The sequence below is a fragment of the Medicago sativa genome, chromosome 1, assembly GCF_051527215.1.
Source record: "Medicago sativa cultivar Bolivia chromosome 1, Bolivia_mono, whole genome shotgun sequence".
Classification (NCBI taxonomy): Eukaryota; Viridiplantae; Streptophyta; class Magnoliopsida; order Fabales; family Fabaceae; genus Medicago; species Medicago sativa.
The window spans coordinates 12,607,576-12,632,696 of record NC_140749.1 but is presented as its reverse complement, the minus strand read 5'-3'; the positions used below and the strand labels follow the sequence as shown (position 1 = coordinate 12,632,696).

At 33.8% G+C, this 25,121-nt stretch overlaps 1 protein-coding gene and 1 non-coding gene across 3 annotated transcripts; both read left to right on the top strand.

Moving 5' to 3' along the window:
* Window positions 1-5,781: 5,781 nt before the first annotated feature.
* On the top strand, window positions 5,782-5,874 carry TRNAL-AAG (transfer RNA leucine (anticodon AAG)). The gene has a single exon. It is a non-coding gene; the product is annotated as a tRNA-Leu (tRNA).
* Window positions 5,875-20,503: 14,629 nt separating this feature from the next.
* Window positions 20,504-25,026, top strand: LOC146952764 (uncharacterized). Of its 2 annotated transcripts, none has more exons than XM_085705245.1 (4): window positions 20,504-20,728; window positions 21,508-21,618; window positions 24,238-24,342; window positions 24,626-25,026. In XM_085705245.1, the coding sequence occupies exons 1-4, from the start codon at window positions 20,605-20,607 to the stop codon at window positions 24,826-24,828; spliced, it is 543 nt and encodes a 180-aa protein (XP_085561371.1). In that variant the 5' UTR covers window positions 20,504-20,604; the 3' UTR covers window positions 24,829-25,026. The 2 variants fall into 2 exon arrangements, with proteins under 2 accessions (XP_085561371.1, XP_085561379.1); XM_085705253.1 differs by having other exon boundaries at window positions 20,505-21,309.
* Window positions 25,027-25,121: the final 95 nt, after the last annotated feature.

Genomic DNA, 25,121 nt, shown 5'->3' with positions numbered 1-25,121 from the left:
TTTGGCCATATAAAAATAACTTGAGATTTAGTAGCTATTCAAGAAGAAAAAAAATCACTAGATAATTTTATAGAATGATCAACTCATTTAAGTTGTTTTAATTTTTGTTCTTTCTTTGATCCATTAATTTTTTTGGATTTATTTTGATCGTATAAAAAATGCTAAATACATCATGGAATCCTTAAAAATTAACATTTGAATCATATTAGTCTTTTTAGTTTTAAATTGATCATTTATGTCAATAAAAGTGTATACTTAAGCCTTTTAAGCCATAAAATGTATGCAATATTAACCTATTTCCATCAAACTTAACTAAAAATTGTTTATCTTAATGTTTATTGCTAAGTTGGTAGGTCCAAATTCATCGCTCTCAAAACTAAAGTTCAAAAGTGTATTATTCCGTCTTAATTTGAAACAAATTCGATCGATTAAATTGATTTATAATGTTGTTGATGATTTTTTTTTTGAAAACTCGATATCCGATCCAAGAATCTGTTGATGAAATATTAATCTATAAAATTAAAATTGAATTGAAAAAGTAAAAAAATTAAACAAATTAGTTTGATACAAATGTTAAATTTAAAAGACCCCAACATTTTTTTTTTGGTGGTGGCCGGGGTTTGAACCCTGAACCTTGCTTATATTATGCATTGTCCCTGCCAACTAAGCTAATCTCACGAGAACAGACCCCCAACATTTATTTAGCCGAGATATTCTTGCATGAACTCTTACCTAAGAGATTATTCTTACACCCAACTAATAAAAATATGACACATGTTATTAACTTTAAAAAAATGTGATTTTAATTAAGGAAATGGAAACAATAAATGGTGGTGGGTGGTTTTTGTTGGTTAAAGAAAGTGGAAAAAGGAGAGAGAAATATTAAAAATAATGAGAAAAAATTATGATATTAATTATTTTTATTATTTTAATGAGACGTTTGATTTTAATTGGTTGGGTGTAAGAATGATCTCTTAGGTAAGAGTTCATGTAAGAATTTCTCTATTTAGCCTATAAATAAACATTCCAACAAAAAATAAAATTTAAAAAATAAAAAACCAACCCAAAAAAGGAATTTGCTAAGTTGCAGTACATTTTCACATTCGTGCGTGTGTGACGACAAATAGTGTCGTACACTTGAGCATTTTTATTCTGTAATATCACTTCTACCTGTCCAAACGACCTTTTTGGAATCCATCCACCCTAACACGGTGTACAGCCCAATGCTCCCATCTCAGCAACACAAAGTGGGGAAAAGGAAAACCAAGCAGTCTTTTGCCAAAACAAACTGTCCTTCATCTTCTATGATATACATACCGAGTCCAACCTTATTAAGGCAGAGAGAGAACGAAGCATCAATATCTAACTTGTAACTGTCTTATGACATTTTTGACCACCTGTGAATGGTTGCAGTGCTAGTTCCTCATCAGAACTATGAGTAATCCCATTGCCTCGCTTAATTACTTGTGCGATCTTCCACTCTTTAGACAAAGTAGTTGCGCGCTCCAATATTTGAATGCTTGCAAAAGCTTCAAATTCTCGCTTTTCCAGATACTCTACATGATATAAGCAAATTGTTCGCTCTGTGATGTTGGTAAGTGATGTGTCAAAGTGAAAATTGATCAATCGTGTCCCATATATGAGTTGGACACGATACACTTCTGCTACTAAGACACGCCTTTGTACAGAAGCGACCACGACAAACTTTTCACACAAAAATCCAAATTCTTAATCTTTAGAGGAACTTTGAGTTTCCAAATTATATCCCATCTCCCTGGCCTACATAAATGAGAGTTATCAACAATACTATCAACACATACTCCGTATGCGCTGCACAAAAAATATTTACCATTCTTTTCTACCTTCCATAAAAATTTATCTTCTGTGACTAAAGGATGAAAAGATGTTTTGAGAATCAGTTGAGCAACATGTTGGCCAAGTAATTGATAAATAAGATGAGCTTTCCAAACGTTGGTTCAAGGGCACATGTTACTAGCATCGGATCAAAGTTTCGTTGCTAATTGTGGTTCTAACGAGGACAAAGATCATTTGTTTCTAAATTGCGGTGTCTTCAGTGTGTTGCGGCAGCTAGTTGAGGATGTTGAAAGCAAAATCTTTTATTGATGTTTTAAAGATAACAAACTTATTTACTTTTGATTATCTTGTTATCTACTAATTTATTTTGTGAGATTGTTTCATGATAATGTCCATGAGAACGTTCTGAGTTCACAAAGTATAAACAAGCATCTCCATCAATGATAAAGGACAAATATGATCCTTTAATTAATGAACAAAGAGTGTGCAGAATTAAAGGTCAAAGAATAATGGTTATTCTCTTTGTCCCACCAAAAGAAGGATCAAAATCATAAGAGATCAAGATTCCTTAAAATGGCATTTAAAAGCATAGCAAATCTAGAGTGTATTTGAACATAGGCCTTGGAACTTCTTATGGAATAAAATCAGCAGAAGCCTTATGCATTTTTCGACCCAATAAGGAATCAAGTGGAAAAGATCTTCACAAAGTGTTCCTTGGGAATAAAGCATGTGACATCATTGAGCGACATCATCATATGACATCAAGATGACATCAACAAGTGGGCAACAAGTTTTTACTGCAAGGTTACAGATCACACCAACTGTCAAAAACGTGTGGAACTCTTTGCACAAGACTGGTTGGAATCTATCAAACATATTTGAGAAAGACTTACACAGAAAGAACGTTCAGGAGAACGTTCTCAGTGAATAGTTTGGATACTTTCTCTCTAAGCTTCATTGGAGCGCAAATTCAAATTTAAAATTGGAGCTCAACAACTTTTGTTTGGCTTGTTCTCCAAGGTCTTCTGGTTCTATAAATAGAATGCATTATTGAAGGATAAATTAAGAATTTTAAATACAAAGCTTTGATAACCCTCTCTCTCAAAGCAAGAACATTCTCTCAATCATTCTCTTCAACAAGCATAAGGCAAACTCCATAATCATCACTATATTTATTCTCTTTATTTCTTTTGTTTGAGATATCTATTTGAGTTTGTGTTTGTAAAAGTCTCTTTTGTATTGAGACGTCACTATCTAAAATCATCCATCATACAAAGCGTAAAGAGCTAGGTCTCAAGTCTATTGGGCTTAATAGTTCGAGATAGAAAAGTTCCAACCTTTCTTGTGCGAAAGCAAATAATTGTAGAAGCCTACTGAGGTTGATAATACATGGGTTACAGACTAATCTGGTGTGATCAAGACCTTATAGTGTTGGTTAGAAGTTTCTACCAACTGAATACTATAATGGATAATCTCACACGAAGTGTGGGGACTGGAAGTAGCCGGGTTTGGGGAACCAGAATAACTCTCTTATGTTATTCTCTCTCTCTCTCTCTCTCTCTCTCTCTCTCTCTCTCTCTCTCTCTCTCTCTCTCTCTCTCTTATTTTTTACACAATATACACACATGGTTACACACATTATATTTATTTATCTCCAGAATATTCTGGTCCTAATTAATCACAACCATATTAATCCAGAGTTCTCTGGTCCTAATTTAATCTTTATTTATTTAACTGACTCCAGAGTATTCTGGTCCTAATTAATCACAACCATATTAATCCAGAATTCTCTGGTCCTAATTTAATATTTATTTTATTAACTGACTCCGAAACATCCTGGTCCAAGATAAAACAACTGTCTAAATATTTAACTAAAGTTTAAATTCAGTTTATAATATTGTTTTATCATTCTGCATTTATTTTCTTCTAGAACATTATGGTCCTTGCTTAATATAACTTTACATTTCAGTTTAATATCATTTTTTTTCTCATTCTGCTTATATAATCATTCTCCATAACATTCTGGTCCTATATATATATATATATATATATATATTATTTATTTGTTGGACTAATATTAACCAAGAATTTTCTTGAGTGTATAAACTTAATTTAAGTTTCAGGAATAATTTTAAAAGGGCCACAATTCAAACCCCCCATTTCTTGCGACATTTATTGCTACTTCAGCGGATTGGTTAGGTTTCTATACAGCTTTTCATGGTTCCTTTTTTTAAGCATTTACATCAGTTTGGTGGGTTACGTGGTTTCTCGAAAGCAGCTACAGAGTCAATGAACATTATTTGGTTATTAGTTGTTTGGGTAATCTGGAAAGAATGTAATAATAGAGTGTTTCAAAGGATGTCAAGCGTTATATGAAAAGGTGAAGCTTCAACATTATTTGGTTATTGTAATCCTCTCACAACACCTTATAAATTGTGTCCCATATATGAATTACACACCATACGGTTTGAAGTTGTATCACATTATGGTTCACACACTTTGTTCTTCTTCACTTACTGAGTTTTTAAGTTTTTTTCATTTTTACAATATTTCATTTTTACGATAATACCCTTCATAAAAGGTTGTTAAATCTATTGTCGCAAAGTAGATGCCAATATATCATAACTCTAGATAAGAGGTTACAATGTTGGGAAGAAAATTCAACACTTTCAACAGCAGACGGAAGGAACCCTTGATAGTTAGAGACCAGGGGAGAAGCAGTTGAACGAGCGAGTGAGAGCAACCCATTTCAAGATAGAAAATGATAGATATTTCTCTAGAAAAATAGCATCAAATTTTTTTCAAGATTTATACCCTTTGTCCAATATGCAAAATATCAGTATTTAAATTAATAAACAATTTCAAGAATGGGTTTTAATTGCATGAAAGCCAATATATATTTGAAACACCGTCAAATCTTGCTATTATAAATGTAGACTCTAGCAAAAAGCTAGTAATGTAGGAATTATTGTATGTTTCCTAACCTCATCAATCAAACATGAGTTCACATGCCCTTGGGCAAAAATATAATTCATGTAACATTTGTTACTTCACATTTAAATCGATGGAACACACACTATGAATTGTCATGGTACATAATGCTTTTGAGTTTTGCATAACATATTCCGAAAATTGAATCTCATTTTTCTGCCTTTAAAATCTCTAAACAAGCAAGTTTAGATGAATGGCAATATGGAATGATCTATGGGTCCTCCCAATTGGTTTCAATAATTCCTAAATTTTCCACTATCGGTTAAAGGAAGCATAAGTGAGGGATTTGAGGGTGGGTGATGGAGGTGGAATTTTTTTTGGCAAAGAAATTTAATTTGTTTGGGAGGAAACTCTTTTGAATAATTTAGTGGAGTTGGTGGGGGATGGTGTTGGTCAGAAGAGGAGGCTTCGAGAAGACGGAGGAGAGTTTTCGGTGACGTATACAAATGAGTTGTTAGAGGAAGGGTCCTTTTGCAAGAGGATAGATTGGATAGCTTGGAGGAAAAGGTGTTTACGTCGATTTGGAAGAGTCCGGCTCCATCCAAAATTGTTTAAATCTCGTGAAAATTACTTCTTAATAGGATCTCAACTAGATCGAACATAGCGCATCGATGGGTCATTCCACTTGATAGCAAGGGATTGTGTTTTATGTGATAGTTTTGAGGAAACATCAACTCACCTATTTTTCCACTGTCATGCAACCTTTAAGGTGGTCTTTGGTGTTGAATTGACTTGGATTTGCTTTGATAACTCCGCAAAAAACACAATCCTCTATCCATACCTGGTCTAAAGCTTCATGATTTATGACTTTTTAAAATGAATGAAATGTGTACGATTTGTTCTTTTATCACAACAAAGGTGGTTATTTAAAGAAAAAGATATGTGTCAAAATGTTAAGGGTGGCGGTAGTTTGTTTTCTAAAGTTTATAGTGGATGGTTGTTTATATCAAGATGTTACGAAATCAAAACAAAACAGTTGAGATGGCCGAGTTGGTCTAAGGCGCCAGATTAAGGTTCTGGTCCGAAAGGGTGTGAAAGGGCGTGTGGGTTCAAATCCCACTCTCAACATTCTTTAAGTTTTTTTGCAAAAACATTTCTTTTTGTTTCTCGTTATTTAAGTTAAGGTTATAATATTCTCTTCTTCGTCTCTTTCAATTGATTGTTTAGTTTATATTTTCTCAATATAGTCTGCCTATCCATTTCCAAAGAAAGTTACACATGCAAGAACATTTAGATCCTCGCATAAGGTCATACCCAAATTATATGTGTAATTAATAATTAATATCAACCTTCAACACAACAATTACATTGTTAGAGCAAAGTTTTTTATTGACATTGTCACACAACACATATGAGGGTGTGCACAATCTACATTGTTAGAATGAAGTGTTTAGTTGACATTAAATTTTGCTACAAAAGGGCATGAGTTGTGAGACTGGGTATGCAGCATAAACATTTAATCACTTAATTGCATAAATATCTTGAATCTAACTAACTTTTACATTTGACACAATAGTTATATCTTCTTGAAGTTGAGATTCGATGTCGTCGACGGTAACAAACTTTTTTGTCTCTAACTCTAACATCATCAAATCCTTCACATTCCACACACTCTCAATCTCTTTCTTTTTTGAGGTTCTTCTTTCGTGTCTGTTCAAGTTTCTACTATACGTTTCAGTAAAAAAAAAAGGAACAGTTAAGTTTAACAATAATTATTATAAAAAAAGTTTTAACAATAAGTAAAAATAGAACCCCAAAAAGAAAATTAAAAATTGATGATAATTTGGTCTTCCTTTTGTTCATTGATATTAATTAAAATAGAAAAATTTATCATTAAAATAAAATAAGAAGTTTCTAAATAATTTATTAGTCATTCCCACCAAACCTCGTTTTCGTAGTGTATGTTGGAACACTAGTTAATTCTAGTGAAGAAAATTGGAAAGAAAAACACTATGAAAAAACTAGTGTGTGGGTGTGACTTAAAAATGTCCCACATTGAAGGGTCACCCCAACTAGTAAGTGTTTATATATGGGAAAAGTGACCTCCAAGGGTGTGCCCTTGGGGTACCCAATTTTGTGAACGGGTGAACGCTTAAAAAAAATTGATATATATTTTTTTGTCACTTGAAAATGTTAAATTAATTAATTAATTAATCTAATCATTATCCGTAAGCGCTACGCGTAACAAATAAATTTGTTACGATCCGACCCGATCCAAAAGCATATTCAGAAACTTCCGGATATATCCAATTAAGAAACAAAACGCGTTTGCTTAAGGATTAAGCAGACTTAATCCCGAAGTCACTCGTTTTTTGTTACAAACTCTCCCTATAAAAGGAGAGCTCGCCCCATTTGATTCTTTGCACCGAAAATTCACAGTCGATGCTTCCTGTGTTTTTTCCTCTCTTCTCCCTCTGACTTGTTTTTAACAAGTTTCTTCTGCTTCTACTCCTTTCTGTCCCTTCGGTATTAAGAGTGTTCTTAAGACCATAGTCCCTTGGTCTTAAGTTCATATTTCCTTCGATAATATATGATTCTTCGGAATATAGAGTACTATTAAGATCATATTAAAGAATGATCTTAACAGTATATATATTATTTTAATAATTTTAAGGAGAAATGGTGGTATCACCATATTTGAGTGGTCGTAGTGCCATATTCATGTTTTGGAGAAGTTAGAATGGTGGTAACACCATATTTGAGTGGTCTCAACACCATAATAGAATGGTAATAATACCATATTAATTTGAACGGTTTCGAATAGAGCGGTTACGTACCGTATCGAGTGGCTTCGATCAAACGATTGAGCCATATTTTGAGGGTGTAATTCTCGAACGATTTTTCTACAGTGCAGTAGTTAATCGAACAGTTGTAGCTGGGCTTGTTTTATCCTGGAGGCGGCGTGTGTAACACCCCGTTTTCCCAACATAAAAATTTCATATAAATCAGAGTATTTATTTCATAAACGGAATGTCACATATTCTTAAAAATCATAAAATAGATAATAATAATTATCCTTCAAGTTCATTCATCATAAAATCTGAAACTACGCAGCGGAAAATAGTTCAACATAATAAAAGTCTTGGCACACAGGCCTTATCAGAAATCTCATAAGTCTTAGTTAATGTTTATTCATAAAAGTTCATGAAAGCAAGCCCCATCCCGTTACATATCAGAGCACCTAGACACAAAGTGAGGAGTCCACTCACGAACACCTCTAGTCTTTATTACCTGCACATTACCCACGGTCGAGGCAACATATACGCAGAAGGGGTGAGATTTCACAGTCAATAAATTAAACATATAATTCATCAAAGTGCATTTAATAACATAAATCATCATATACATATAAAACATTTATCATTTAGCATTATATCAAATCATATTCAATTATCATTATCAAATATCATCATTAGTTCGTAAACAATTATCATCTCTAATTCATAAGCAAAAATCATCATTAAATCATAATCAAGTATCGTCGTCAAAACATCATCATCAAATCATAATCATCATAAGACATCATGTTCAACTTAACACTTGACTCAACAACACGACCCAACTTGACAATACAACTCTTATCAACTCAACAACTTAACATCAACGACAAATGCAACGACAACAACTTCAACTTAACATCGTACATATGCATGTGGTACCAGCCAACAACATAAATGAGCGTAATTAGGCTCTTCAACGTGTGAGCACAAAGGCTGCCGGGCCTAAAGCCCCCAACTTTAATGAGCACAAAGGCTGCCGGGCCTAAAGCCCCCAACTTTAATGAGCACAAAGGCTGCCGGGCCTAAAGCCCCCAACTTTAATGAGCACAAAGGCTGCCGGGCCTAAAGCCCCCAACTTTAATGAGCACAAAGGCTGCCAGGCCTAAAGCCCCCAACTTTAATGAGTATGCAATGGACTCAACTCCTACAACTTAGACATCTTGAACTTCTTAAACAACTTATATGATTCCAATAATTTAGACAACTTCTTACGACTTCACAACTTAGACCGACACTTACAACTTTATGACATTAATGGTCAACAGCATCAAACGATAAACATCAACATCTTAAACATCGCATCAACATAAGCATCATAAATAACACCTATTTAAATCACACATCTTCCAAATAGCACTTCATTATATAACACATCTTTAAATAGCATCATTATCAAATACACATCATTAAATAGCACTTCAGTTATACATCATCAATTAACATCATTTTCACATCATCAAATAATTCATCATTACACAATCACTTAAAGAATAAAGTATATTATTTCGGCTAATATATTAACAATTTTTCATAGAACACAACACATACACGTATAAATACATGGTGTACACTACACAAATAATTAGTAGTTGTTCTTCACAATTTACATATACTGGTGTCAGCTTTTAATTAATCATTATTAAAATTCATACTGTTCGGTTTCGGCTAAACCCAAAGGTTATTCATAAGAATACATTAAAGATATGAACTAATGAGCCAAAAGTATTCCATACTTCAAATTAAATTTGATATGGAAGGTATGAATTTAAAAACAAAGAATGACGTGATGATTTGTTCTAATCTTAAGCCATTCCAATATTAGTCATAGTTATTATTTTAAGATATAAAATTCTTGAATTAAATTCCTATAACAACTTTGCACACATTACATATTGGATATCGGATATTCAAATTAAAAGCCATTATCAATGCAAATCAAATATGGGTGTTATCAATCTCTCTTGAACACTTAAAATTCACTATAAACATATAACTAAAAGCCATTAACACCGAACACAGTAGATCGGAATGTTTCGAATTCAGTATACTCGAATTTAAAATATTATAAACATGATTAATATATTCAAACATACATATGCATATAACCATGTTCAATTCCGTATTTAGCACATGAAGATAATGAATTTAGAGACAAAATATACCCAAAATCACAGCAGCAAAGTAGAGCACGAATTTAACATAAATTCATTAAAAAGATCATGAAAAATAATAGAAAACAAAAAAAAACTTCACTACCCGCATGATCATACAACCCTTATGGTGAATAGAGACTCCCCTCATATATCAATTCAACGGTTTTTCATCACCTAATCATCAATTCTCACTTAAACCCTAATTCTCAATTCTCACCAAAACTCAACCTAATCATGCTAAATTCATTTTTCAGAATCATACCCTTAATAATATTGAGAGTTAGTCTCACCCTTACCTGATTATTGCAGAAAATCGACAGCCTCCTGTTGTTCTTCTCTCTTTCTGACTTTTTCTCCCTTTTCTCCGAAAACGTACGTTCTGTCTAGCAACTTTTCTCAACCTAACTCCTTCTATTTATAACCTCACTTCTAATTTCTCTTTACACCTCTAAAAATGCTCTTTTCACATCACAGCCCAAATTCTAATATTTTTATTTTACTTTCATATCTTATTTTATTAAATAATAAAATAAGTCTCAACACCTCATAACATCTCTAAAAATCATAACATTGCATATATCACATAATTTCCAGATAAATCACATATCTCTCCTAAAATCACGTAAACCTCATAAATCACTTAAATTCATAAATCATATAAATATATATAAATATATTTCTAATTAATTAAATAATTTACGACGGGCGTTACAACTCTCCCCAACTTAAAGAATTTTCGTCCTCGAAAATTTACCTCAAGCAAACAACTCTGGATAAGACTCCTTCATCTTACTCTCTAGCTCCCACGTCAAGCTTTCACCAGTCGTTCCACTCCAAACAACTCTCACTAGAGGTATCTCTTTTCCTCTCAACGTCTTCACCTCGCGATCATCAATCCTCAAAGGTAAAGTCTCCACCGTAAGGTTGTCTCTAACTTGCACATCATCACTCTGATACACCTAACGGTGTCATCAATCCAGCAGGTTTCTGACGTTCTACCTTCGTCTTCTGACAAATCAAACAAGAGTACACAAATTGTGCTACATCGCGTTTCAATTCAGACCACCAAAACAACTTCTTTAAGTCATGATACATCTTGTAGCTCCCGGATGAATACTTAAGCTATTTCTATTACTCTCTTCAAGAATCATCTTCTTTATCTCATCATTGTCTGGAATACAAATCCTACCTCGAAACCTCAACACACCTTGATCATCTACTTTAAAGACACCATCTTCAGTTTGATTACTAGCAACCAACAAGTCCACAAACTTAACATCGACTTTCTGTGCATCTCTAATACTTTCCAAGAAATCATTATCAATTTTCAGCATTCCTAGCTTAACACTCCGAGACGACATTTCACAAACTAAGCTCAAATCTCTAAATTGTTCAAGCAATTCAAACTCTTTAACCATCATAGCAGACATGTGTAAAGTCTTTCTACTTAAGGCATCTGCAACAACATTAGTTTTACCCGGATGGTAATCCAAACTAAAGTCATAATCCTTCAACAATTCGAGCCACCTTCGTTGTCTCATGTTCAATTCCTTCTGATCAAACAAATACTTCAAGCTCTTGTGATCACTAAACACCTCAAATCTCGAACCATACAAGTAATGTCTCCAAATCTTAAGCACAAATACAACTGCAGCTAATTCAAGATCATGGGTAGGATAGTTTCGTTCATGAATTCTCAACTGTCTTGATGCATAAGCAACCACTTGACCATCTTGCATAAGCACACTGCCTAAGCCCAACTTGGACTCGTCACAACACACCGCAAAAGGTTCATCAGGTTTCGGCAAAATTAAAAATGGAGTCGTCGTCAAGCATTTCTTCAATTCATTAAAACTGTTCTCACAATGAACATCCCACACAAAGGTTTTACCTTTACATGTTAACTGAGTTAACGGAAGTGCTAACTTAGAAAATCCTTCTATAAATCTTAGGTAGTAACCTGCCAAACCCAAAAAGCTTCTAATCTCTGTAACTGACTTAGGAGTCTCCCATTGTGATACTGCTTCAACCTTAGATGGATCGGCTACAATACCACTACCAGAAATAACACGGCCAAGAAAACTTACTTCCTTCAACCAGAATTCACACTTAGACAATTTAGCATACAACTTCTCTTTCAACACTTGCAAGACAATCTTCAAATGTTCTGCATGTTCTTCTTCTGTCTTAGAGTAAATCAAAATATCATCGATGAACACAACCACGAAGCGATCCAAAAATGCATGAAAAATGCGATTCATATACTCCATAAACACACCAGGCGCATTACTAACACCAAAAAGCATCACCTTATATTCATAATGTCCATATCGCGTCCTAAAAGCCGTCTTCTGCATATCTTCGTCTTTCACTTTAATCTGGTGATAACCCGACCTCAAGTCAATCTTGATGAACACACGTGCACCCATTAACTGATCCATCAAGTCATCAATTCTTGGAAGTGGATACCTATTCTTTATAGTTACTTTATTCAACTGTCGATAGTCAACGCACAACCTCATACTGCCATCTTTCTTCTTTACTAGCAACATTGGAGCTCCCCAAGGTGAAACACTTGGTCTAATAAACTTTTTATCAAGCAAATCTTCCAATTGTTTCTTCAACTCGACCAATTCAGAAGCTGACATACGATAAGGTGTCATAGAAACAGGCTTCGTTCCTGAAATAAGATCAATAGAAAATTCAACCTCCCTCTCTGGCGGCAGACACTTCCTGATGTGCCGGTAAGGTCAAACAACAATCTCTTCAGGAAAACTTCGGGAAATCCTCACACAATTTTGCAACTTATCACTCACTGCTTGATTCTCAATAGATAGTGATGCCATCAACGAAAACATCAAAATTCCATCACGTGCTAACTGCTTCATCTGCTTAGTAGACAAAACTCTGCTCCACTTTCTTCTTCGGCAAAAGAGAAATACACCGACTTACTAAAACAATTAATACGAACATGGTTGTACTCCAACCAGTTCATACCAGGTATTGGTTCTCTACATAACAATCAACAATAAGTACAACTTAAATACAGTACAAAACTGTAATACGACACAACGCGACTCAACTACTTGGCCGGACGGACCGACCTGCTCTGATACCAATTGTAACACCCCGTTTTCCCAACATAAAAATTTCATATAAATCAGAGTATTTATTTCATAAACGGAATGTCACGTATTCTTAAAAATCATAAAATAGATAATAATAATTATCCTTCAAGTTCATTCATCATAAAATCTGAAACTACGCAGCGGAAAATAGTTCAACATAATAAAAGTCTTGGCACACAGGCCTTATCAGAAATCTCATAAGTCTTAGTTAATGTTTATTCATAAAAGTTCATGAAAGCAAGCCCCATCCCGTTACATATCAGAGCACCTAGACACAAGGTGAGGAGTCCACTCACGAACACCTCTAGTCTTTATTACCTGCACATTACCCACGGTCGAGGCAACATATACGCAGAAGGGGTGAGATTTCACAGTCAATAAATTAAACATATAATTCATCAAAGTGCATTTAATAACATAAATCATCATATACATATAAAACATTTATCATTTAGCATTATATCAAATCATATTCAATTATCATTATCAAATATCATCATTAGTTCGTAAACAATTATCATCTCTAATTCATAAGCAAAAATCATCATTAAATCATAATCAAGTATCGTCGTCAAAACATCATCATCAAATCATAATCATCATAAGACATCATGTTCAACTTAACACTTGACTCAACAACACGACCCAACTTGACAATACAACTCTTATCAACTCAACAACTTAACATCAACGACAAATGCAACGACAACAACTTCAACTTAACATCGTACATATGCATGTGGTACCAGCCAACAACATAAATGAGCGTAATTAGGCTCTTCAACGTGTGAGCACAAAGGCTGCCGGGCCTAAAGCCCCCAACTTTAATGAGCACAAAGGCTGCCGGGCCTAAAGCCCCCAACTTTAATGAGCACAAAGGCTGCCGGGCCTAAAGCCCCCAACTTTAATGAGCACAAAGGCTGCCAGGCCTAAAGCCCCCAACTTTAATGAGTATGCAATGGACTCAACTCCTACAACTTAGACATCTTGAACTTCTTAAACAACTTATATGATTCCAATAATTTAGACAACTTCTTACGACTTCACAACTTAGACCGACACTTACAACTTTATGACATTAATGGTCAACAGCATCAAACGATAAACATCAACATCTTAAACATCGCATCAACATAAGCATCATAAATAACACCTATTTAAATCACACATCTTCCAAATAGCACTTCATTATATAACACATCTTTAAATAGCATCATTATCAAATACACATCATTAAATAGCACTTCAGTTATACATCATCAATTAACATCATTTTCACATCATCAAATAATTCATCATTACACAATCACTTAAAGAATAAAGTATATTATTTCGGCTAATATATTAACAATTTTTCATAGAACACAACACATACACGTATAAATACATGGTGTACACTACACAAATAATTAGTAGTTGTTCTTCACAATTTACATATACTGGTGTCAGCTTTTAATTAATCATTATTAAAATTCATACTGTTCGGTTTCGGCTAAACCCAAAGGTTATTCATAAGAATACATTAAAGATATGAACTAATGAGCCAAAAGTATTCCATACTTCAAATTAAATTTGATATGGAAGGTATGAATTTAAAAACAAAGAATGACGTGATGATTTGTTCTAATCTTAAGCCATTCCAATATTAGTCATAGTTATTATTTTAAGATATAAAATTCTTGAATTAAATTCCTATAACAACTTTGCACACATTACATATTGGATATCGGATATTCAAATTAAAAGCCATTATCAATGCAAATCAAATATGGGTGTTATCAATCTCTCTTGAACACTTAAAATTCACTATAAACATATAACTAAAAGCCATTAACACCGAACACAGTAGATCGGAATGTTTCGAATTCAGTATACTCGAATTTAAAATATTATAAACATGATTAATATATTCAAACATACATATGCATATAACCATGTTCAATTCCGTATTTAGCACATGAAGATAATGAATTTAGAGACAAAATATACCCAAAATCACAGCAGCAAAGTAGAGCACGAATTTAACATAAATTCATTAAAAAGATCATGAAAAATAATAGAAAACAAAAAAAAACTTCACTACCCGCATGATCATACAACCCTTATGGTGAATAGAGACTCCCCTCATATATCAATTCAACGGTTTTTCATCACCTAATCATCAATTCTCACTTAAACCCTAATTCTCAATTCTCACCAAAACTCAACCTAATCATGCTAAATTCATTTTTCAGAATCATACCCTTAATAATATTGAGAGTTAGTCTCACCCTTACCTGATTATTGCAGAAAATCGACAGCCTCCTGTTGTTCTTCTCTCTTTCTGACTTTTTCTCCCTTTTCTCCGAAAACGTACGTTCTGTCTAGCAACTTTTCTCAACCTAACTCCTTCTATTTATAACCTCACTTCTAATTTCTCTTTACACCTCTAAAAATGCTCTTTTCACATCACAGCCCAAATTCTAATATTTTTATTTTACTTTCATATCTTATTTTATTAAATAATAAAATAAGTCTCAACACCTCATAACATCTCTAAAAATCATAACATTGCATATATCACATAATTTCCAGATAAATCACATATCTCTCCTAAAATCACGTAAACCTCATAAATCACTTAAATTCATAAATCATATAAATATATATAAATATATTTCTAATTAATTAAATAATTTACGACGGGCGTTACAGCGTGGTTGATAGTCTACCTTGCACAACTTTGGGTAGTGCCACGAAACGTCTTAAAGAGAGCGACCTGGTCGTGACTCAACCTAGTAACAACTTCGGTAGATGATAGAATTTGGAAATTCAAATTTAACAGTTTGGAAATCCAAAAACAACAATTTTAAGACGTTTCGATATGCTATGTCTACCGGAGATGTTACTTATTGAGATTAAATTGTCCCTAAATACATTAAGGATAAATCAAGCTATAGATTTACATCTTTCGAATGAAACGATGAAGTGATTGTTGTTTCAATCAACAACACTAAAAATTTATTTGATGAAAACAATAATTTGTTACAAAACAAATTATTTGTTACAGAACCAAACAAGTTTAGTTTGTTACAAAACATAAAAAAATTGTTTGGAGCAGAAAATAAAATAATGCAAGGCCGTTATTTTGTTATGGTGAATTCTAAAAGTGTTTTGTTAAACATTGATATCACGTACTGGTTTTCAAATCTTTAACAAGAATTGATAAACATATGCATCGATCGCTTTACATAATCCAAACTTGTAAATATGCAATAAGGAAAATAAATGGAATTGTGAAATTCTATTTATGTTTAAGAAAGAATCTGAATTTCAGATTTCTATTGAATAAGACTGAGTTGACTCAGACTTAAAGAGAGACTTGTGTACCATGCACTCTTGTGGAAAAAGATTGCACTTTGATGGTATGTTAAAAATTAAATTCTTCTTCTATGTTATTAGTTGTGTGATTTTAATATTTGACATATCAAAATTGATCACGAACAAGTGTTTAATTTTTAAACTTGAGTAACTTGGACTTAATTCCGAAGTTATATAATTAAACAATTTTATTTATTCCAGTCAAGATATATGAATCAAAAGTTCATATAAATTAGAATTTAGAGGATATGAATCTCTAAACATAATGATATGTGTTAATTTGATGACACATAAATTAGAAATGATAAAATAATATTTTTATCATATTTATTGATGACTGTGAACTTTGGAAAAATAAAATTGATATGCTTGAATGTTCAATTTTTTATAACGAAAATTGAAATTTATAGAGTACCCAAGTCTAAGAACAAAAATTCTAATTGAGAAATTTTTGAAGAAAAGACAATCCAACTTGTCTTATTTTTCGAACTTGGGATTGTCTGGACTATATTAAGATCCTGGACCCGGCCAAGAGAGTTGAACTCACTAGTAGAGCCTATGAATGTGTATTCATCGGGTATGCGATAAATAATGAAACATATAGGTTTTATGACCTAAATGTTAAAGTGATCATATAATTTAAAAGATGTCGAATTCTATGTAAATATTTACCCCTTTAACTAAAGAATAGTGGGGGCACTAGTGGGGGCTCTAATGCGAGCACGACATTAGTGGGGGCAAAATAAATTTCCCTTTAAAAATTAAGAACTAGTGGGGGCACTATATCTAATCACATTCGTGTAATTAGAAATAGTTATGAAAACATCATACAAGATGTTATAGAACCTCAAGGAGGTAAGAAAGCTAAAATTGCTAAAGAGTATGAACTTGGTTTATACATTGGAAGAAGATTCATTAAGCCTTAAAGAAGTTATATCCTCATTGGATGCTGAATTATGGCAAAAGCAATAAACGATGAAATGAATTTTCTAGAGTCTAACAAAACATGAAACTTGGTTGACTTGTCTCATAGTTGCAAAACCAATCGGTTGTATTTGATTTTTGAAAAAAAAAAAGGAACTAAAACCTGATGGTACGGTTGATGAATACAAGGCTTTCCTTGTAGTCAAAGGTTTTAGACAAAGAAAAAAATATAGACTTCTTCGACATTCATTCACCAGTCACTAAAATCATATCCATAAGAGTACTAGTCCCTTTAGCCGCCGTTTATAACTCGATAGTACTCCAAAAGGATGTGAAAGTTGCCTTTTTATGGTGAACTAGAAGAACAAGTCTATATGGAACAACCTGAAAATTTTTGCAATTGATGGACAAGAAAACAAGGTCTGTAAGTTAGATAATTATTTGAATGGTCTAAAATAAACTCCTGAGGAATGGCATGGAAAAAATTGACATTCTAATGTTATCGAATGAGTATAAAGTGAATGATAGTGACAAATAATATTTGCACGATCATATGTCTCTATGAAGACGACTTGCTCATATTTGATTTAAAGATTCATGTTATGAATGATGTGAAATCATTGTTTATCAACAACATTGATAAGAAAGACCTAAACAAAAATTGAAGTAATTCTTGGTTTCAAGATTACTAGATCAGAAAAGATAACTTTTTTGATAAATCTCACAAGTTGAGAATATCTTAAAGAAATGTAATTATTTCACCGTAAACTTGCAATCACATATTATGATCCAAGTGTAAGAACACTTGAGATGGATTTAGAAAAACAGAATATACGAGCATCATTGGCAGCACTTAGGTATGCCACTGAATGTATTAGATCCGACATTGTCGATGTCGTGAAACTCTTGTGCAAGTTTACTAGTAGACGGATGGAAAGCATTGCCATGCTATAGAAAGAGTCATGAGAAGACTATGACTCTAAGATTACTTCACTAGGAGTAACATATTGAACCTAAATGGTACAAGATATAAAAATAGAACGTCTTTCAGATGAATATTTAGCGACTAGTGTTTGCACGTTGAGCATCACTAGAGGAGTTGTTTGTTAAAACAAATGATATTGACTCAGTCCACTATGGAATGAATCTGAGATGAGAACACTAGAGAAAACTAGTGAAGAAGCAAGTTGGCTAAGATCCTTGCTAGCTGAAATCCCTTCATGGGAGAAACCGTTACCGGCTGTGTTAATTCATTGCGATAGTACCGCGGCTATTGCAAAGATTAAGAATCGTTATTACAATGGTAAGAGACGACAGATAAGGCGAAAACATAGCACAATTAGAGAGTGTATCTCTAAATGGAGCGGTTAGAGTTGATTTTGTACGTACGAATGAAAACTTAGCTGATCCTTTGACGAAAGGACTTAATAGAGAGAAAGTCCAAGAAACATCCAGTAGGATGGGACTAATGCCTATAGCCCACAAGTGATGGTAACCCGACCTACATGACTGGAGATCCCAAGAAATAGGTTCAATGGGTAAAAACAAGTCATGAAGTGGTAGAACATGCTATGAGAGAAAGAATATAGAAAGCATGATCCTGCAGCGAAAGAAGGATGAGGTAATAGTAACTCTTAATGAGATCTATACTCTATGTTGAGTGGGGTACACAGCTACAGGAGTACCCTTGATAGACTCACCTATACGAATGTGGAACTTAGGCCAGTCCTATGGAATTTCGAGGCAGAATTCCTAGAGCATTCGTTAAAACCGGGATACACGTGCAGGGCTTTAAAACGCACGGGCTTTTAGAATACACCTATGAAAAGGTTTGTGTGTGGATTCTATGTCTGAGATAGAGTTCAATGCTGTAAGCAACTCTTGTTAAATCAGAATATCTTCCACTATGCTAAGGTTCAAGTTGTTGGCGACACCTTTGTATATTAGCAAATCTTATGGAAACGTTTTACGTTATTTCTCGAAACCATTTTGAAGTCAAGTGGGGGATTGTTGGAACACTAGTTAATTCTAGTGAAGAAAATTGGAAAGAAAAACACTATGAAAAAACTAGTGTGTGGGTGTGACTTAAAAATGTCCCACATTGAAGGGTCACCCCAACTAGTAAGTGTTTATATATGGGAAAAGTGACCTCCAAGGGTGTGCCCTTGGGGTACCCAATTTTGTGAACGGGTGAACGCTTAAAAAAAATTGATATATATTTTTTTGTCACTTGAAAATGTTAAATTAATTAATTAATTAATTTAATCATTATCCGTAAGCGCTACGCGTAACAAATAAATTTGTTACGATCCGACCCGATCCAAAAGCATATCCAGAAACTTCCGGATATATCCAATTAAGAAACAAAACGCGTTTGCTTAAGGATTAAGCAGACTTAATCCCGAAGTCACTCGTTTTTTGTTACAAACTCTCCCTATAAAAGGAGAGCTAGCCCCATTTGATTCTTTGCACCGAAAATTCACAGTCGATGCTTCCTGTGTTTTTTCCTCTCTTCTCCCTCTGACTTGTTTTTAACAAGTTTCTTCTGCTTCTACTCCTTTCTGTCCCTTCGGTATTAAGAGTGTTCTTAAGACCATAGTCCCTTGGTCTTAAGTTCATATTTCCTTCGATAATATATGATTCTTCGGAATATAGAGTACTATTAAGATCATATTAAAGAATGATCTTAACAGTATATATATTATTTTAATAATTTTAAGGAGAAATGGTGGTATCACCATATTTGAGTGGTCGTAGTGCCATATTCATGTTTTGGAGAAGTTAGAATGGTGGTAACACCATATTTGAGTGGTCTCAACACCATAATAGAATGGTAATAATACCATATTAATTTGAACGGTTTCGAATAGAGCGGTTACGTACCGTATCGAGTGGCTTCGATCAAACGATTGAGCCATATTTTGAGGGTGTAATTCTCGAACGATTTTTCTACAGTGCAGTAGTTAATCGAACAGTTGTAGCTGGGCTTGTTTTATCCTGGAGGCGGCGTGGTTGATAGTCTACCTTGCACAACTTTGGGTAGTGCCACGAAACGTCTTAAAGAGAGCGACCTGGTCGTGACTCAACCTAGTAACAACTTCGGTAGATGATAGAATTTGGAAATTCAAATTTAACAGTTTGGAAATTCAAATTTATCACGTGCTCTCAAGAACTTATTAGGACGTGCATGCATGTTCCATGTTGCTTATAAAAAGAACGATTTTGCCTTTTCTGTCATATTAAAGAGCTCTTTCCTAGTACAATTCAAAATTAATTTTTAACAATTAAATTTAACTATTTCTCAACAAAAAATAAAATAAAAATAAAAATAAACTCAACAAACATAAAATTGCAATTGGCCTAAGGGGGTTTATTCACAACGACAGAGCCGCCACCATTTCATCGTTCTTTACTAAATTGAATTGTAGTAGATTTTGATCGAAGAAGAAGAAAATGGGTTCTTCTGAGAATCAAGAAAACCCAGATGAAGTTGTTAACAACACTTTTCATCATTCTTCACCTTCTTCCTCTCGTCATGATTGGAAAAGTCGAATCTTTATTCAAACCCTTCTTGCAGGTCTCTTTCTCTCCCTGATCTTGTTTTGTTGTTTATTCTTAATATTTCATATAAACTTGTTTTAATTTTAATGAAAAAGCTTAAAGTTTAAGTCTTGTATTGGAATCTAATGACCCAGATGACATATGAAACACTGATAGGGACACAGACACTGACACATCGTGTTAGTGTCGGGCACTGACACATGTAGGGCATTAGACACACCTTCGATCACAAGTGTTTGAGCTATTAAGGAAATGACACTAGTAATTTAATTGTACATAGCAATGTTGTCAACTAACGGTTATGGCATAGCAGAATTTGAACAGATTGTTATTGTTCAGCAATACGCAATAGTAGCAAAAATAGCGGTTATAGCGCAGTGTAGTCAGATATTGGCAATGGCAGTGCCATAGCTGATATCGGTGTCACGTTCGTGAAGGATGGCGGCACCACGGTGCCATTTGTCGGCCGGTTTGTCGGATTTTTGGCTCTCTGTCATGGTCCACCATCCGCCATCGTCATCACTGTTATAGCAGCACTACAGGGTAGTGAAAGTTGAATAAACTTCTATTTTCTGCAATCCATGGTCGACAACACAGGTACATAGATGACGATGTTGGAACTGCCACCTCATAGATTCTCATTTGATATGGTCCTTATATATTTATAACAGTAGTTTGTATGTATGTTTATCTTCAAGTCGAGTTTTTATGGGGACAAAGAGAGGGTTAGAGTGTGTTTGATGTGCTGGTTTTTTAAATTTTTTATTTTTAAATCTCTGTGATTCTTTGGACCAGGGGTTGTCGGTGCTGGAACTGGGTTGATATTAAAGCATCGAAAACGTCTTGGTCTTGCTGATGTTTCTGCCTATGCTGCTAATTATGCCATCATGACTGGTTGCTATTGCGGTAACTTCTATATCTTATCGTAACTTCATTTCAATACATTGTTACCGTGGTGCATTTTGAATCCTGTGACTGGAATGATATGCTACTGTTTCTTACAATTTGTATTTGAGATAAAGACAGAACAATTTTGTTACCGATACATGTCATTATCAGTGCAGTGTTCACCAACTCTGCATAAAGTAGAGTGTGCATTTGTCTTTGCCATGTTTTGTTTGATTATCTTTATTAATACCAAGAGTTTTCTATGAAGAAATGAAAGATGTTACATTACACTGTCCTTTCCTATAGGGTGCCTATATTTGTAAATTACAGTTACCAATTACACTATGGGCTCGATTAGTTATTTGTTTATATTTTTGGTGAATCATTGGAGCATGGAAAGCGATAATTGTAGCTTTCAAATGATTTTTCTTGTTACATTATATAGATAGGATAGGACTGAAGGAAATAAAAGGAAGTATCTTTTATGAATTAGAAACAACAAACCTTTCTAATTAAAATGGCAACCTGGTGCTACAAAGCTCCATCATGTCGGGTCCAGGGAAGGGTTGAATGAATCCTTACATTGCATTACAGGAGATTGATTCCACAACTCAAACCCGTGACTTCAACCATTGTGCCAAACTCTCCTTTCAGTAGACCTTTCAAACTATTGGGGAAATGTTCTGTAGTATTATTCTAGGAATGAGAAAAATAAGAAACTGAAACAAACTTCTTATCTGCTGAACTTCGTAATACTCTTCAGATCGATTCCCTATATTCTTCAGTTGAAAAACATAAATTAATTCCTCCTACTCATGAAAAGTTGTCACGAAAGGAGGAAAGAATGCTAAGAAGCCTGGATACATATTATGATACTGAGATGATACGGCGCAAACAAATACGGGAATACGGAAAATTTTATCAAATCAAAATATGTTAACAAATTTATTAATGTATATAGAATATAAATACTTAAGTTTGTGAAGACATGCACGTTTTTTTGAGAGGGGTTCTTAATCAAAACTTATCAATAGTCAATATATGATGATCACAATTTACAAAAATGTACTTCTGTTCATAATAAGTAAGGGATAACTTGTGAGTGTTTTCATGTTTGCAATCTTTAAACCACATTCTAACTTGAAGCTTCTAGTGCTAGTTTCAGAATGACTATGCGTCCAAAGTCCAATTGGCCAGGGTTCCATAGACACTGCTAGATACATATCTTTTCTAGTTTTCCCCACCTATATCAGAATATATTCTTTCTAGTTTTTACTATATGTCTATATGTGTCACAAAAAACGTACAATTTTGTGTCTGTAGTTGTTAAGAAGTAGTGAGGATGTATCAGAGGAGTATCGGTGGAAACTTTTTAAATATGAATAATTTTTTTTTATTGGATACTCTCTAGGTATGTATTGGAAAATATCAGACAAGTATCGATATCAGATACTTGTCGAACCCCGATGGGGGTTGGTCATAGTTAGGACATAGGGGTGCCGTTGCCACCCCACAGTTTTCTTCTTAATAGTTATGGACTCAAGAGTTCAAGAATGACAGAAATCATTTTGGTATATTCTTAGGCAAAAATGTTGAAGGTAAGGTTTGAAATCAGTCTACCTAGTATAAAATAAAGGCTGAGCTAACCACTACGCCAACAACAAACTAGTTTTCTAAATTGGATGCAATAGTGTTTTAGATATTCTTTACATATTGGCCAAGCTCCGGCACTTACCCCAATACTTTGGCATTTTTGAAGTACCTGTGCTTGGGTGCAATAGTGTTTTAGATATTCTTTACATATTGGCCAAGCTCCGGCACATACACCGATACTTTGGCATTTTTGAAGTACTTGTGCTTCATAGGAAGAATGAAATCAGTGTGCAACACATGTAGCTCCAGTTTGCAAGTTTGCTTCTAATAATACTTTCATGCAAAGGAAGGCTATTATCTCAGAAATTCTTTGTTACAGAATGTTAATTTAATTATGTGCCTCTGATAATAATTGACCTAATAACACATTGCATGACATGCCAATGATAATTTAACTGTGAAGTTCATTATTTTGATTTTTGGCAAAATGGTAGGAATAGATTGTGTGCAAATAAACGCCGAGTGGTTTTTCTCTGTAAAACAGAAAAGAAAGTAACATTACTTGATACTCTGGTATTCAAATTTTAGGTTCTATATAATTTTGCAAGTGAACACCGTTTTTTTCTTCTTCTCGCAATTGTCGCTTTTTGTTATTTGAAAAGACTTGTTGATCTCTATTTGCTTGCTTGACGCAAGAATTTTAACATATAAAATCAAGGCTCTCTCATATGTATAACATCTTTCAACAAATGGGGTTCCCGTAATTATAATGCCAATGGAAGTACGATTCTCCCTTAATGTTAAAAATTGAGACTTTTTAGAGTATCTAAATTTGCATATGAACTGCATTTGTCAATTCCAATGATTCAAATTCAACTTGTCTGTTACAAGTATCAATACAAATACAACTTTAAAACTATGAATTTAACTGTGTTAGATAGCTTTTCTGCCAAATGTCTTGTGTATGCGGTGATGGAGTAGTTGCAAATTTTTAAATCAAGGTAGTCTTTTGGATTGAGCTGGAATAGTTGTCTAAATTGTTAGGGGCACATGAAATTGTGACTGCAACTAGGAAAACAGGACCTGAAAATCTGTGGAACTCTGTGATAGCAGGATTTGGATCTGGTGCTCTTCTGGGGAGTTTATATGGTATAGTTCTACTTTTTCTCCTCTTATTCTCTTGAGGCATACATGTAATTCTTGGTAGTCATAAACCATGGTGATGATTTACCTGTCTGTTCTTGACCGTCGCTTTTATATGCTATCATACACTTCGTTTTTATGTGAACTATTTGCCACAAGCTTACTACATAATTGTGTCACATGGTGATAGTAGACTGAAATAACCATGCATAATAAATAGCTGCATCTTTATTTTGTTGATTTAATAGCTTCAAGAATTAAGAAGTTGTATTAATTTATGGAATTTTAGGCGGTCAATTTGGTGCAACTTGTTGTTCTATCATTTTTGCTGTTGTCGGGACAACAGCAGATTTCACCATTCTGAAATTAAAAGATGGTTGGAGAATATATCAAGATATAAAGAAGATTATTGCTGAGAAACAAGCACAGGAAGAGCAGTTCCTTGCGCAGAGGGCAAGGATTCGAAGCCTAAGGGATAAAGAAGATTCTTGAGAAGATTGGGGTGAGGCAGCTTTCCATATTCTTAAACATTTTGTATACCCAATTTCTTATTTTTTTAGTTTGTAATAAATGTCTTCAGCAGAGATTATGGAGAGTTAAAGATTTAATTCACTTGGATGATCTTGTCCTTCCTTATGTAGACATTGTCCAGTGATAACACAAGAAAAATTAAAATGATTGTTATGTTTCCTTTTCTTTTTTATATTTTACAGTAGCTAGAAACTATACAATCTAAGTGTTTTTATTTTCATTTTCATCTACCTTCATGTAGCATTCTTTTTCAA

Coding starts and splice junctions, on each gene's coding strand:
- LOC146952764 (XM_085705245.1), top strand. CDS start 20,605: ATGGGTTCTTCTGAGAATCAAGAAAACCCAGATGAAGTTGTTAACAAC. Junction 20,729..21,507: donor TATTCAAACCCTTCTTGCAG/GTCTCTTTCTCT, acceptor TCTTTGGACCAG/GGGTTGTCGGTGCTGGAACT. Junction 21,619..24,237: donor CATGACTGGTTGCTATTGCG/GTAACTTCTATA, acceptor CTAAATTGTTAG/GGGCACATGAAATTGTGACT.